The sequence below is a fragment of the Mauremys mutica genome, chromosome 6 (genome assembly GCF_020497125.1).
Source record: "Mauremys mutica isolate MM-2020 ecotype Southern chromosome 6, ASM2049712v1, whole genome shotgun sequence".
Classification (NCBI taxonomy): domain Eukaryota; kingdom Metazoa; phylum Chordata; order Testudines; family Geoemydidae; genus Mauremys; species Mauremys mutica.
Window position 1 is genome coordinate 77,170,630 of NC_059077.1, and position 16,142 is coordinate 77,186,771.

The 16,142-nt window shown below is 45.3% G+C and overlaps 1 protein-coding gene across 1 annotated transcript in view; it reads right to left on the reverse strand.

Annotated features, from left to right (window-relative positions):
- The window catches only part of FBN2 (fibrillin 2), a 250,289-nt gene that overhangs the window by 181,518 nt on the left and 52,629 nt on the right, over positions 1–16,142 (reverse strand). Inside the window, exon 7 of the mRNA XM_045020453.1 lies at positions 8,557–8,682. Coding sequence (XP_044876388.1) covers positions 8,557–8,682 — 126 coding nt within the window. The remainder of the gene's footprint in view (positions 1–8,556; positions 8,683–16,142) is intronic.

Below are 16,142 nucleotides of genomic sequence, written 5' to 3' on the forward strand. Positions count from 1 at the left end.
GGACACGAGAATGTGAGCTGGAGTGAGGAGGGCAGACTGGGACTGGTTGGGTGGGGAAGCTGAGAGTCAATGAAGGAAATGGGAGGAGGAGGGAACATTAAGATCAGATGTTGGAGGGAAGTGGGGAGTCTGGGACTGGCTGGACAAGAAGACCAGGACTAGGAACCAGTAGTGAGGGAATGGGGGAGGAGAGACATATCTGACAAGGACCTGAGATAGGGGAGAGAGTTGAAATTGAGTGAGCAAAGAGACTGTGACAAGGAGTCCAAGAGAAGGGAAATTAAGCTGCGATTGGATGAGAAGCCCAGTAAGGGAGACAGGGAATGAGAAGCCATTGTGGGGGAAGGGAGAGACAGACTGAACAAAGAGCTGGAAGGGGAAAATTGGGACTTGCTGGGCAAGATGACTGGGATGTGGTGTGGGGAGGGAGAGAGTGGGAGTTGGGAGGAGATTGGGACAGCAAGTCCAAAAAGGAAGACTAGAAAGCTGGGAATGGGATGAGAAGCCTGAAAAGTGGAGACTAGGACTGGGCAGGCAAGGAGCCAAGAGTAGAGAAGAGACTAGACAGGGACAGACTGGAGGGGACAGAGCAGAAGGGGTCAAGCTTAGGCAAATGGGCAGAAGAGTTTGTGCCTACAAAAATACACACCTCTCACAGCCTGCAATGGAACATAAGATTTCTGAGTCTCACCATTCTTCTGCTGTCAGCAAATATCTGTGAAAATCTCTGATGTATATTTGTGTGTTATTCCTCTCTAGTGCTTGTCCATACAGAGGATAATAACCTACTATTGCTATCAATTACTCCATTAGCTCAAGGCAGAGATCTGTGTTATGTATCTAAAGATTCCAATCCTGCTGATGACCCATGCTGGTGTCAATATGTTGCCACAAAAAACAGAACTTCTGTTTTTTCAGTTTGTTAGTTTAAAAAAAAACACCAAGGAAAGTGCACACAAAACATTACATTAAAAGAACATTAAGGTTTCAAAGTCAACCACTCAAAATGTAGAAAATGCCAAAATTAAAGCTGCATGGGCAACTTTCATTCACCCCTCCCTTGTGCATGTGCATTAGAATGCAGTCACCTACGATACACAAATCACAAACTACTTTTTCCACAGGACCCCTGACTTTTCCAGTGCACAGAATGGATTTGCTCTGGGGATGCATAAGGGTTTTGTAATGAAGGAGGCAGTTGTCTGTAGGACCCTTTCCTTTTTGGTTGCAGAATTTGGGAGGTGTGTAGTGGATGTGGCAAGGGACTGCAGGAAGACCAAGGATGGTCTCATGGTTAAGACAGCTGTACGCTGCCTGGAGATCTGGAGTCTATCCCTGCCTCTGCCACAGAATTCCTGCATGATGGTAGGCAAGTCACTTAAACCAGACTTTTCACACGTGGCCATTAACTGTGTGTTCCTCATTTACTGGTCACCCAACTTGATAGATTTGTTCTCTTCCTTTGCTCAAATAGGCACTATAAATTTTTCCTTTATTCTCTAACTCCAGATCATCACAACATAAATGCTCTCATTTGCACTGAATTGAAATTATTAAAAAATGACTATTTTTTTAAAAGTCAGTGTTGAAATAATGTGCCCATTAAATAAAATACCCAAGGTAAAATCTTGACCCCATATTAGTCAAAGAGAGTTTGGTCACTGATTTCAACGGAGTCAGGATTTTTTTGATTTTTTTTTTTTGGCTTCCATACTGTTGTTTTGAACAGACTTTTGGGCAGGTTGAGACCCACAGTAACAAATATTCTTGGGCTCACCCATCTTCCTCCCCCACATTTTTGCAGGCAAGCAAAGGGAAAGCACGACTTGCAAACCTCCAACCCCATGCTCTACCTGCTCCCCAAACATCTGCATGTTCCCAGGAAACAAACACCCACCACCTGGCTCCTGGCCTTGCCCAGCTGCTGTTTCACAGCTTCTGTGAAGATAACCAAGTATTCTAGAGTCAGGCTAATCCTGCTGCTCCTCCTGGCCCAGACCCAGATACAGCCTGGTTCTTGTGGAATCCTGCTGCAATTTCAGTCCAAGCCCTGTCATTTTGCAGCTCAAACCACAGATCTGAGTCAGAAGGTATGCATAATGCAGTATGGACATGATAGTGTTACACTAACAGACCCCAGTCGTCGGCAGGCGGGATTGAACCAGGGACCTCTGGAGCTTAGTGCATGAGCCTCTATAGCATAAGCTAAAAGCGAACTGGCTATTAGCTAAGGCTGGATAACAGACTCATTTAACTCTCTCTAAGTGGTCTCAGTGCCCCTAGATGGTACACAACACCACACCCAATAGGTGTGTAGGTTACAATAGCATGGCTGTAAGTCCCAAGTTCAGCAAATGTAAGCCCAAGTTTACAAAGCCCAGGTGGACATTCAAGTGCAGGTTTAGAAACACCAGATCCATAAACCCAGGTCCCACAGACCTGGGTTTACACTGCAGTGTAGGCATACCCTACAAGGCTCCTAATATTCCCTGACCCTTGCTTGTCTGTGGTCCAAAGGGAGGCCCCCTTGGTCCACCTGCCAGGGTTCTGGAACTCCCTGGCCATTTGCACAGGGGCAAACTCAAATACATACACACAGCTCCCATTGCTTCTCAGCCCTGGTGCTGTGGCCTGGAGAGGAAAAAGGCCCTGCTAGCCCCAAATTCAGAAACAACAGCCATTCTGATTATTATTGGTTAACACTTTCTTGAAGGGCTTGGGAAGAAAATGCACACAAGCTTCTCCCAAAGCAATGCATGAGCGTAATGGCATCATGCTAGAAGACCATGAGAAAGGAAGTAGCAAAGAATCCTGTGGCACCTTATAGACTAACAGACGTTTTGGAGAATGAGCTGCATCCAACGAAGTGGGTATTCACCCATGAAAGCTCATGCTCCAAAACGTCTGTTAGTCTATAAGGTGCCACAGGACTCTTTGCTGCTTTTACAGATCCAGACTAACATGGATACCCCTCTGATACTTGAGAAAGGAAGTGAAACTGACCATCAACAAAAGAGGAAAACTGGCTATACAGAAAATATTGTTAAATGCATAAAATAAACAAACTGGAAAAGCAGAGGGAACAAAATCCTTTAACTTTTGTTGTAGGTTTTTGTTTTGTTTTTGTCTTTTTAATAACATTAGATATTTTGCATAACAACATAGGCACAAAATTTTCATATGGAAATGTGATTTCCAAATTGATGGTGTTGCTTTAATTTCAATCTGAATTCTGTATCCCTGTATTTGATTGCAAGCAAAACTACCGAGCTAAGACTACTTCAACATTTGGCCATACACATCTAACAACATCTGTTGGTTTTTAAATGAACTCAACTCAGTATCAAAGAATCTAGTAGCTTACTTAAACTGCCTCCTAACGGCAAACCAGAAGACTGCACTTTCTCTCCTATCAGACTTGAAAGTAAAGTTGTCTTTGCTTTCTAAGAAAATGTTTGCTGGAACAAGTAAAGTTCCCATGTTCTTGTTTCTTTTAATCATATGGTAACAGTAAATCCACACAAATCTTGAAATAAAACTGATGTGCATCAGAAGGTTAAAAAAAAGTAATAATTTTAACTGTAAACATATTTCACTACTGTGTACAACTAACACGTGCAATCTACAGTGACACCTCTCAGATGAACAGTTCATGAATTACTAGAACTGTTAAGATTATATATAGCACTAGAGCTATATACACTTAACAGTTTTCCATTACATTGCTTTGAAAAGTCACAAAGTTTTTGCCCTTAACCAATCAACGTGTTTACCAAGTAAGCAAACTATTTGTAGAATACCAACGATGTTCGAGTCTCAATTGGATTGGTAAATTAAAGCAAAAATTAAAATCTCTACTGCATTAAAAGTATGTAGTCTCCTTTGAGGCTTGGATGTACCCAAGCCCTTCTTCAACAGAAACTGTATGTAGTAGTAATTTCTCAACCGCTTCATCAAATCCGTTGTTATTATGATCACTAGGTTGAGGATAGCCATTTAAAAAAAAACCCGTTACTTTTGTAACTGTTGTTCTTCGAGATGTGTTGCTCAGATCCATTCCAATTAGGTGTGTGCGTGCTGTGTGCATGGCCGTCGGAAAGTTTTTCCCCTAGCATCTGTCAGGTTGGCTGTGGAGCCCCCTGGAGTGGCACCTCCATGGCGCTCAATATATGATCCAGCCGACCTGGCGCCCCCTCAGTTCCTTCTTGCCAGCTACTCCGACAGAGGGGAAGGGGGGGCAGGTTTGGAATGGATATGAGCAACACATCTCAAAGAACAACAGTTACAAAGCTAAGTAACCTTTTTTTCTTCTTCGAGTGCTTGCTCATATCGATTCCAATTAGGTGACTCCCAAGTCTTAACTCCCATCACCTAGGTAAGGAACATTGACTGAAGCACCGCTTTACTGAAAGCCGCATCGTCCCTGGCGTGCTGGACGATGGTGTAGTGCGAGGCAAAGGTATGCACCAAGGACCAAGTCGCTGCCCTGCAGATTTCCTGGATCAGTACCTTGGCCAGGAACACCACTGATGAGGCCTAGGCCCTAGTGGAGTGTGCTTTAAGAGCTTGGGTCAGCACCCCAGCCAGCTCATAGCAAGTGCAGATGCAGGACATGATCTAGGAGGATATTCTTTGAGAGGAGACTGGGAGGCCTTTCATCCAGTCCGCCACTGCAATGAATAGCTCGGTCCATTTCCTGAATGGCTTAATGCGCTCAGTGTAGAAAGTGAGGGCTCTGTGGACATCAAGGGAATGCAGCCACTGCTCCCGGGGACCAGAATGAGGCTGCAGGAAAATGTCCTGGCTGGTGTGAAAGGCCGACACCACCTTGGGGAGAAGGCCAGGTGCGGTCTGAGTTGAACCTTATATCTGTGGAAGACCATGTAAGGCGGCTCCAAGGTGAGGGCCTTCAGCTCGGAGACGTGTCTCGCCGACGTAATGGTGAGCAGGAAAGCTGTCTTCCAGGAAAGAAACAGGAGGGAGCACGTGGCCAGCAGTTCGAATGGGGCCCCCCCCCATGAGCCAAGAAAGGACCGGGTTCAAGTCCCAAGCAGGGATGGGCTGCCAGATTTGAAGACATAGACGTCCAAGCCCTTGAGAAAGCGACCAACCATGGGGTTGGGGAACACAGAGTGGTCAGACGCTCCCAGGTGGAAGGCCAAGATGGTAACGAAGTGAACCCTCACAGAGGACACCGCCACACTTTGCTGCTTCAGGTGCAAGAGGTACTCCAAAATGAGAGGCACTGTTGCCTGTAGGGGGTGTGTGCAGCACTGGTCACACCAACACGAAAAGCATTTCCACTTCGCCAGATACATGGCCCTAGTAGAGGGCTTCCTGTTGCCCAGCAGGACCTGCCTTACTTGGTCCAAACATAGAAGCTCCATGGGGTTCAGCCATGCAGCTCCCAAGCCATGAGGTGGCGGGACCACAGGTCAGGATGACAGAGGTGACCATGGTCCTGAGTGAGCAGGTCAGGAAGGAGAGGCAACGTGACTGGAACGTCCACCGACAGCTCTAACAGCGTGGTATACCAATGCTGGTGAGGCCAAGCTGGAGCTAGCAGAATCACCTTTGCCCCATCTCTGCGGATCTTGAGCAGGACCTCGTGCACGAAGGGGAACGGAGGAAAGGTGTAGAGTAGGCGACCCATCCAGGGAAGCAGAAAAGCACCCATGAGGGAGCCTGGGCTGTGACTCTAGAAGGAGCAGAACGCTGGGCACTTCCTGTTGCTGCGGGTGGCAAACAGGTCAATGTGGGGAAAACCCCACCTTTGGAAAATGGAGTGGATAACATTCGGTTGGAGATACCACTCATGCGAGTGAAAGGACCTGCTGAAGCAATCTGCCAGCGTGTTCTGGATCCCAGGAAGAAAGGACGCAACCAGGTGAATGGAGCAGACTATGCAGAATTCCCACAGTCGAATGGCTTCCTGAGGGGAGGAACTTGCTTGTTGATGTAGAACATGGTTGCGGTGTTTTCCATGAGAACCGCCACACAACAACCACGCAGTTGAGCCTGGAAGGCTTGGCAAGGAAGGTGTACCGCCATCAGCTCCCTGACGTTGATATGGAGGGAGAGCTCGGCCCACGGCCACAGGACCTGAGTCTGAAGGTTCCCCAGATGAGCTCCCCACCCCATAGCCGCCGCGTCTGTGACCAGGGACAAGGAAGGCTGGGGGCTGTGGAAGAGGACTCCCTTGCACACCACCCAAGGGTCAAGCAACCAGAGGAGGGAGGTGAGGACACACTCCGGGACGGTGACCACCGAATTCAGGTTGTTGCGCCCAGGGTGATAGACCAAGGTGAGCCATGCTTGCAGCGGCTGGAGTCAGAGCCTTGCGTGCCGAGTCACGTATGTACATGAAGCTCAGGCTTCCCCTTGCAGCCTCGGCAGGGTAGGAGGATGAAGAGGCCAAGGGTGGGGGAGAGGGTCATCCTGACTCCCCTGCTCCATGGGGGACCGATGTCCCATGTCGCTGACCGCAGGTGCAGGCTTGGAAACCAGAGTCGGAGGGGGTCCTGAGGTGGGGAGAAGGCCCAACATTTCCTCCACACCTCCAGGAGCATGCCGATTAGTTGAGGCTTCCAGCACCTGTGGCCGACTGGGAAGCTCCACACTGTGCACCTTGGGCCTGGTGGTATATCCACGGGGTCCAGAACAGTCACTGCACCTGCCATGGTCCTGCCCCCACATCAGGGCAGCCACAGTTTGACTGGCGGCAGTCCCGCTCCAAAAACTGCGACACTGTTTCCGAACCCAAAGAATGAGATCAGGACAGGGAAAGCCAGGGTGGCGCCGAGCGGAGCTGTGCCAGTGAGCAGCATCGAGGAGGAGAGCAGCGCCGTGAGGCTGGGGAGCAGTGCCGGGACGTGGAGCGGTACCGTTGCCTGGTGCTGCGCTGGGATGGTGAACGGTGCTATGATCGGTACTAGGTCCGGGACCTGCTCCACAAAATCGACCAGTAGGTGGAGCAGCGCCGTGATCAGGAGCATCGATGCGATCCGGAGCGGTGCCACAAGTATGACCAGCGCCGCGATGGGGCGCGGTGTCAGGGGCGGTGCCAGGGCTCAGCCATCGGAGCTGGCAGTGCCAACAGTTGGCTCAACACCAGCTTTCCTCGAGACAGTTCCATCCGCTGAGGCACCAGAGGCTTGGTGTGGAGCGAGGAGACCCTGGTGCTGTCATGGCGATGAGGTCCCTTGCAGCCACAAAGATGTGCGGGGTGGAAGGCAGTTGGACTTCCATAACACTGTGGGTTGGGGAGTCCAGCGGCACTGGACTCTACCGTTCCCCCAGCAGGGCCGAAGTCGATGGTGCTGTGTCCACGACTTTCGCTCCTGGGCACTCCCCTCCAGGACACACCACGGTGGCTGGTTCCAGGGGGGGTGGATCTCTGCAAAGGAGAGCTGTCCTTCTCCAGCTTCCGGAGCCACTTTGGTGCCAGAGAATGGGAGCGGTGCCGGGTCGATGTCGCCGGTTTTGGTGCCGCGGGTCTCGGCCAGAGTCCATCCGTAGTGCTGCTTCCACTATCACCGCCGGGGCACTGCGCACCCAAGAACTTGGTGCTGGGTTCTGCCGCACCGAAGGAGGTTGGGGTCGAAGGGTCGCCTCCATAAGGAGCTACTTCAGGCGAAAGTCCCGCTCCTTCTTAGTCTGGGGATGAAAACCCTTGCAGATCCTGCACTTCTCAGCCTGGTGAGCCTCCCCCAGACACTTTAGACAAGAGACATGAGGGGTCGCCCGTTGGCATGGACTTAGAGTAGGATGTGCAGGGCTTGAATCCTGGGGACCTGGCCATGAGAGCCCCGAAGAAAACAGTCAGGGTGGACCCCCAACCCAATTACCATGAACTACAACAAAAACAAAGGACTACCAACAAAAGCAAACAACAACTATCTAGAATGCTAGGGAGACGTGGAAAACTCGCAGAGCAAGACGCCACAGTTCCAACGACCATCACGGGCGGTAAGAAGGAACTGAGAGGGTGCCAGGTCAGCCACTACAGGGTACTCCACAGCCGATGCAACGGATGCTGCTAGGGGAGAAACTTTCCAAGAGCCATGCACACAGCATGCGCACACCTAATTGGAATCGATATGAGCAAGCACTCCAAGAGCTACTAGAATATTTTGAACTTTTAAAAAAATAAACCATGATAATACAATTGCTTCCAAATGCTGTACATTCAGTCTTTTCACCTTAATTTTTTTTAAATTTTGGAACAGCATTATTTTCTGCTTTATTCAGTTTATCAGGTAAGCTGGCAAACTGTCTAGTAGAAAGTATGAAGAACAAAGCAGATATGCATGATGTGATGAGCCCAATGACGATGACTCAGCACAGCAGAAATACAACCGGTAGTGCCTCTCTACATCAAACATAGCTAAAATTCTGTGTAGTAAAACCCAGAACTTTGAAACCTTTTTCTTTCTTTACCAGAAAGGCTCCAATCATGATCCACTGTACAAGTCACTAAAAACACAGCACAAAGAGACACTTTACTTTGAGTCAATGATCACCATTTAGGAATGTTCTCAGACACTATCCACTTACCTTCACATTTCTGAGTTGCCTCATTCTGTCTGTGACCAGCAGGACACTTGCATTCATAAGAGCCAACTGTATTAATGCAGTTTCCTCCTGAACAGACCCCTGGTATAGCCTGGCATTCATCAACATCTATAAAGAGAAAACAGTTTGCTTGAAATCAGACATTGCTTGAATTACAGTTGTGATAAACAGATGGACAGCTCCATCTTTGAAAGAATTCTGAAAAATAACCTTTATTACCAAACTTCTGCATCTCGTCATGAATTTGGAGACCACTTTGTCTGGCACTGACCCTTACCCATGCTTTATTCTTCTCTCCCCTAAGCTATAAATTGTGATATATTAGATAAGCATGCAACAGGACCAGCTAGATTTGACAGATTTGTTAGTGTGGAGCTCCACAGCTGTTAATTGTGCTTTACTCCATTTTCATTCTTCCTTTGCAGTTCGTCTATAGTAGATTTCTACTGTGCTTTAACATGCATTATTTCCACTTTAAATTGTGTTTTCTTCCCAACTTCATTACAATATAGTTCAAAAAACATATATCCTGGCAGTGAAATACGAGAACCAACATCATGCCCATAACTTTAGTTATTCAGAGCTCATTCACTGCAAAATTAGGCCAAGTGGGCAAAACCCTTGCTTTAAAAAAAATAAATTACTTACAGTATATACAATAAGGCATGAGCAAAGAACTTTTCAAAAACATCCATTACAATGCTATACTTTTAAAGTGCAATAGTCCCACACATGTTAAACATTTTCCATATAGATGAAAACATCCTGTATTTCTGTAGCTTACTATCAGCACAGCCCCAATGACTGAATTTGGTACTGCTAGATCAGATGAGTAGTTAAAATAATACAGAGTATCTTACAGAGATCTCTCTGAACTAACCAGTGTAGGCCAGAGCCATATAGAGGAACTCTTTGTACCAAAGAGGGGTGGGGGAAAGAGTATGGAAAGCAGGCTTCAGGCTAATGCAGGATGTATACATTCAGATATTTAGCCTCTCAAAAGCTCTCACAGCTCTCTTTTCAAAAGTTCATTTAAACTACAGTGCTATGAAATTTTGGAGTTGTATGTTTATTAATTCCTTCACAATAAATAATTTGATTAAGTGCCCAAAGGCTCCGCTCCACTTCTGTGAACTCTGGGGAGTCAAAACCTACAGATCCTAGCTGTGTGGAGGCCTTTCCATTATGTGGTACCTTTGTCTCCAAAAATCTCAGACACTCCTCTATGGGAGCTCAAAAGACATCCATATTTGTAGGTTTAGAGAAGGCAGTCTGGATCAGGGTTGGGGCAACTGTGCTGCTCCCCAGCTCCTTGCTGACAGCGCAATGAAAAGGAAACCGAGTCCAAACCTGTTTCCTAGCCCATACGTGGGCATAACCGACATACAGAACACTTAGTGATTATAAAAAAGGTTGGAATTGGAAAAACAAACTGCTTTATTCTTTCAAAAAAACCCCAAACAAACAGATAAAGCAGATGTAAAAGCAGTGCAAATTTCTTCACTCTGCATCAGCAAAGTACTATGCACCAACCTTGTTCAAGTTCAAAAGTTAGAGGGTATTCCTTTGTCTACAGTCATAGATTAAGGTCAGATACCCACAGCTGGCTTTAGCATTTTTGGGTGGGCCTGCCCTGTCCTGCCCTCCAATTCTGATCACTCCACTATGCAAAGGACTGGTTTTAGGATTTTAATGAGGGCATTCTAGATAATCCTTTTTGTCACCATAAATCTTCACACTACCACCAGCCTCCTCATCTGAAGAAGAGGTGGAGCCCAGCTGCTTCTACTACTTATCAATTTTTTTTAAAATATCAAGAACAATTTTTCATACAAGCAATAACAGTGAGGGCCACTAGGCCTCCAGGAACCAAAGAGCTTTATGTGCATTGGGGTGAGTTTTAGATAACTCCTTCAATTATTTAAATACAGAATCCAGAGTAGCCAGCAATATTAAAAGCACACTGTCTACTTAAAAGTAACACTTGCATCTAAAACTTCCTTTATCGATTAATGTTAAAAGAACCCTTTAGGATTATTATAACTGCAAGGATTTGGGGAAAAATATTGTTCACTATTTTTTTGTTGGTTTAGTTTGCATATTAACAGCACTCAGTGCACAGTCACTCCCCTGTTTCCCATACACAGTCAGCCTGCCTCCTATTCAGTTTGTGGGGGGGAGGATTCTTATTTTGTTATTTTTGGTTCGTGTTGTTTAAATCAAGCACTAGGAAGATAAAACTATTTTAAAAAAGAAAAAAAAGTGGTTCCAAAAGCATCTAATTTTCCCTCATTCTTTCTTTCACATTGACATACATATTATTGGGCTTTGACTCGCCTCTACCCCTACTCTTTCCAGTGATGCACTACCAATATTTTAACAAAGACTCATCCTTTCCCACCCAGCCAAAAAACCAAACAAAATAAAAAACCTCAGCCTCGAGACCCCAGTTTTCTGTGTTGTAGATAAATAGGGTGACTGATTTGGGGATCTAGTCATCTGGTTTACCATTTAAGCAAAAGCAATTTGTCATTACCAAGAAAGGAGGCAACACTGCTTGGCAAACAAACTTATTTTAAGTACATTTGCTGGAAGTGTTTATACTTTTTTCCTGTAACTATCTTGAGTTTATTTCACACAGCAGTGTGCAAATACATCATTTAGATCGTGCATGTGCTGAAGCTCTTATAAACGTAGGGGGTTCCAGCACATCCTTCCTAGGAACATTCTTTTCTAAAAAACATCACTTAGTGCAATCAGATCTAAAGTAACTCCTCACTTAAAGTCGTCCCGGTTAATGTTGTTTCGTTGTTATGTTGCTGATCAATTAGGGAACATGCTCGTTTAAAGTTGCGCAATGCTTCCTTATAACGTTTGGCAGCCGCCTGCTTTGTCCACTGCTTGCAGGAAGAGTGGCCTTTGCAGCTAGCTGGTGGGGGCTTGAAACCAGGGTGGATTGGCAGCGCCTCATCAGCTTCCTGCTCCCCTAAGTTCCCTGTGCGGCAGCCGCCCAGCAGGCTATCAATTGCCGGCAGTTCAGCTGTCCCTCCCCTCACTACCACGTGCTGCTCCTGCCCTCTGCCTTGGAGCTGCTCCTGAGAGCCTCCTTCTTGCTGTGCAGGGGAAGGGAGAAGAGGGGGACTAATGTCAGGGTATCCCCCTCCCCCCTACTCCTTCCCCTCCGCTTACCCCGTTCTCCATATACAGAAGAAGGGGGGGATACATAATAGGGCTCAGGAGGAAAGAGCTGGCTGCAACTGCTGTCTCAACTTCCTGATCTTTTTAAAGACAATGTACTTAGAATGTGGTGTCAGCGTACTTAAAGGGGCAATGCGCATCTCTCTCTCTCTCACACAGGGTGTGTACCATGCTGTCTCCCCTCCCTCCATTCGTGCTACCTTGCAGAGTGTGAGGCTACATTGACAACGTGTTAACCCTTGAGGGCTCAGCCAAGTGCTAGCTCATCATTTAGCAGTAAGGCATTCCCTGGGAAATATCCCACGCTCTTCCACCCTCTAACTTCACCACCTCAACCACACTTCACAATCATCATTGCTGTGTACAGTATTAAAGTGTTTACAACTTATAGAGTGTGTGTGTGTGTGTGTGTGTGTTGTCTGGTGAAAAAAAATCCATGGAACCCAACCCCCCACCCCCATTTATATGAATTCTTATGGGGAAACTGGATTCGCTTAATATCATTTTGCTTAAAGTCGCATTTTTCAGGAACATAACTACAATGTTAAGCGAGGAGTTACTGTATTTGGAATTCAAAATTGTCCCTTCTAATCGTGAGGCCAGGGAAGTCAGACCTGGCAGGTCTGATTTAGCAGTATCCAGCGAGAAGGTAAGTTCCACTCATACCAAACCCACCCAATAGCCCCCTCCAGCACATAATTATTGTATATGGCCTTTGAATCTCTTGCCTCAAAATGAACTGAAGATGCTGAATATAAATGCACCCCATCAGTTATTGCTGCTTGTTTAACTTATGCTACCTCAGCAAAGTTGTGGTTAAAAAGCAGATTAATTTGAAAATAGCAATATCTGAGTTTACTGGTGGCCTTCACATAGATGATCTCTGTTTGAATCTCATAAGAGTACACTTCACTGCCTTATAACCAAAGATATTAAGTAATTATAAATTAATTGCAGTAGCAGCAGGAAATGAATAAGTTCCAGAGACAGAAACGGTTTCTCTCTGGCCTTGAACAAAGTTTTAGAATTCAAGTAATTCCATTAATTACAACTTTAATCCACGTGGTTTGGAAAAAAATCCATTATTTTTTAAAGGGGAGGAAAGACAGACCACCTCGGGGATGGTGATTTTACACAGCCCACTGCTCTACAAAGAAGGAAACACGTTCAATGAAGAAATATGAATACAGTCTTGCTAAGTGAGGTACTGATCCTGCAAAGCCTCAATCACATGAGCTGGCTTACATGTTCAACAACTTCTAGGAAAGATGTTAATCCAAACATGTGCGTGGGGATAGGTGTTATATTTTCACTGTAAGGGAATTGTTTAAAATCATTTTTAATATAAAGTGAATGAATACATTAAGCACCATTGTTAGTTAAAAGAAATACAACCTAGAGGGCTAATCCTGTAAGTAGTTCCTTTTTCTGGGAGTAGCTCAAGTCAATGAAACTACTACTTGTGTCTCACATTACACAACCCCCTCCCCTTGCTCATCCAAATAAGGGTTTTTAGAATTATGCTATTAGCCTTTTGGAATTTGGAAAGACTAGAGAGCAAAGTTAATACAATATATTCTTAAAATGGCTTCTTCAGTGAATTACTTTCTGAATACCATTTTCAGCCACAGGAATCATTTGTCTGCATACACTACGATTTTGTGATCAAATAGACAGGGGATTAAATAGACAGGTGGTTTGGGTGTTTTTGTTCTACCTTGTCAGCCAGGTTTAACTATACCTCAATTTCAACATTATTCATTCCCAAACTGTTCATGCTTCTGAGGGCCAAATGAATAAAAAGCATTCTTAGTGCCATAAACACAAAATTAAATGAATTATCCTTTAGGCACGGTTGTATATACCAAGAGATTCAATATGCTAAAGATTGGGTAGAATGTTTCCATGTGTTCATGGGTCTGAAAATATCTGGCAAGTGAAAAAAGGTTCTTTGCTTTTTCCAGACAGTTTTCTGAGTAAGTGGTAACCGACTGCAGGATTTGCATTGCTAACTTTACACATGCACCTTTGAAAACCTAGCCAACTTCGGCCTCTCTCTGATGAGTGGACAGTTTCTCAGAGAACCTTAAAGATAAAAAAAAGCTTAGGGAAATGGAGGCTCTGTCAAATATACTTAGAGAAATTCTGTCAGATAGTTTAGACCCTAAATTTAGGGGAAGCTTGGTTTGGTTGTTTGTTTTTTTTAAGACAAAAAAGTTTTACTAAACAGAAACATTCTCCTGAATGTTATATTTTAATTTAAATGAAAATAGATTTGTTTATTTTTTTATTAACTCGGTGCATGAGAACCAGAAAGCTAAATGGCCTAGAATACAGTTGAAAGGACTAGCCTTTTCTGTGTGCCCTAGATGAGTAAAATAATGCAAAAGTAATAATCAGCAGAAATGGTGAAAAATCACATTAGTTTTTTTTCTTGTTTTAATAATTTAAAGGTATTATCAGTTACTAGGGGTCTGATCCTGAGAGTTATGGCATTGACTTCAATGGGAGCCGGATGGAGTCCCAGGTAAGGGGACATCTGTTTTAAGAGAGTCACTTTAACACACACAGTAGATCTTCAGAACTGACCTATCAGGAAAATAATATCGGTTGTTTTTCCATCATGAATTTGAAGTTTTTATGTATTCTGCCATCTCTGACTGGATGTATTCTTACTATATCATTTCTCAGCATATCATCTCCTGCAGCTCTGTCCCATTTTCATAAGAACAATGGGCAGTAGGTGGGAAGATGTTTGGGAAAACCCTTGAGATTGGATTAGCCACTCAGTAGTGGGGCAAAGATGTAGGAGCTCCCTATTTCCTTTCTCTGGTGCTAAGAATCACTGTCTGAAGAGGAAAGGGAGTAGCTAAAAAATGGACTATTAAGGAATGTTGGGAGGATCTGAGAAATTTTCCAGCATGGGATTCCTGCCACTACCTTGCTGCACAGCCATGTAGTAATGGCAAGAAAGTATTTTCAACTAAGATTGTCTCGTCTGAATACTTTGAGATGATGGACTGTCTGATCTCTTGGGAACATGACAGGTGTCATTTCTATCTTCTCCTGAATTAAAAATCAGTCATAAAGCCTATTGCTGAAGCAAAAAGAACTACTATGGGGAGATTTAAAGATTTGGGTTATTTTTAAATTCCTCTTTAGGTTGCCATGGTATCGTTAATGAATGAATAAATAAATCTATAGCATTCTACTTGCTCTGCAAACATAACTGACTAATCCACAAAAAATGCCAGCCATCCAGCTGAGTATCTCTCCTAGACCTGAAAAAGAGCTCTGTGTAGCTCAAAAACCTGTCACTTTCACCAACAGAAGTTGGTCCAATAAAATATATTACCTCATCCACCTTGTCTCTCTAGCCAGCCAGCTAGGCTTTTATCCCTATTTACAGGCATAAAGGAGTTAAATGAATGGCCCTGCGAGCTGTCAGCCTCCACCCCAAACCCCACTTTGCCTCCAGAATTTATTATATTAAATATATTAAAAAATATGAAAAAGTGGTGATTTAATTTATAAGGGGTCGCACCTAGAGGTTTGCTGTGGGAAAGGGGTCACCAGTACAAAAGTTTGAGAACCACTGCTGTAGGGTGCTGCCTAGGGGTGAGGGTAAGCACCTCTCATCCCAGAAGTCCTTCGCTGGATGTAGACATTTGAGTTGGCTTGCAGTGTGGGGTGTGGGCCTCCAGCTGTAAAGCTTGAGAAAGCAACCCTCCTGGATGCAATAGGAGTTCAAATGAAAAAGGTAAACAAAATAATCTTGCAGCCTACAAAGCAGTCCGGGCTCACCTGGCTGTTCCCTGCAAGGCAAAAGAAAACAGACTCTGTGCAGGGGTATGGGTTACTAACCCCTTGTGTGACTGAGGGACCACAGGTGAGTACCCCGAGCTTTAAAAAGGAAAACAAAATAAAGATGATCCCTCTGCCTCTTCAAAGGCTCCAGGCAGGGGCAAGCAGCAGAGGCTCTTTAAGCAGCTTTCCAAGTAAGCAACTCCTGTTTTGTGGAGCTAGAGAGCTTCCCTCTGAATGCCACCTGGTATTGGGTTTGAATCCTCACTTTTAAGGATCCACCCACTCCAGGCTGGACAGGCCTCTTAGATGTGCCGGGCTGAGGCTGACTGTGCCCAGAGGAGCTCTTTAACCCCCTTTCCTGGCTGGGATGGGAAGCTGTCTCACCCCACATTATCAATAAGGGTAAGTCTAGACTGCAATTAAAAACCCACAGCAGGCCTGTGCCAGCTGACTTGGGCTAAGGGGCTCTTTAATTGCAGTATAGACATTTGGGCTGGGCTGGAGCCACCTCTCTGGCCAGGTTCCATGAAGCCCCTGCAATCAGGTTCCTTGGGTCCTGGTGC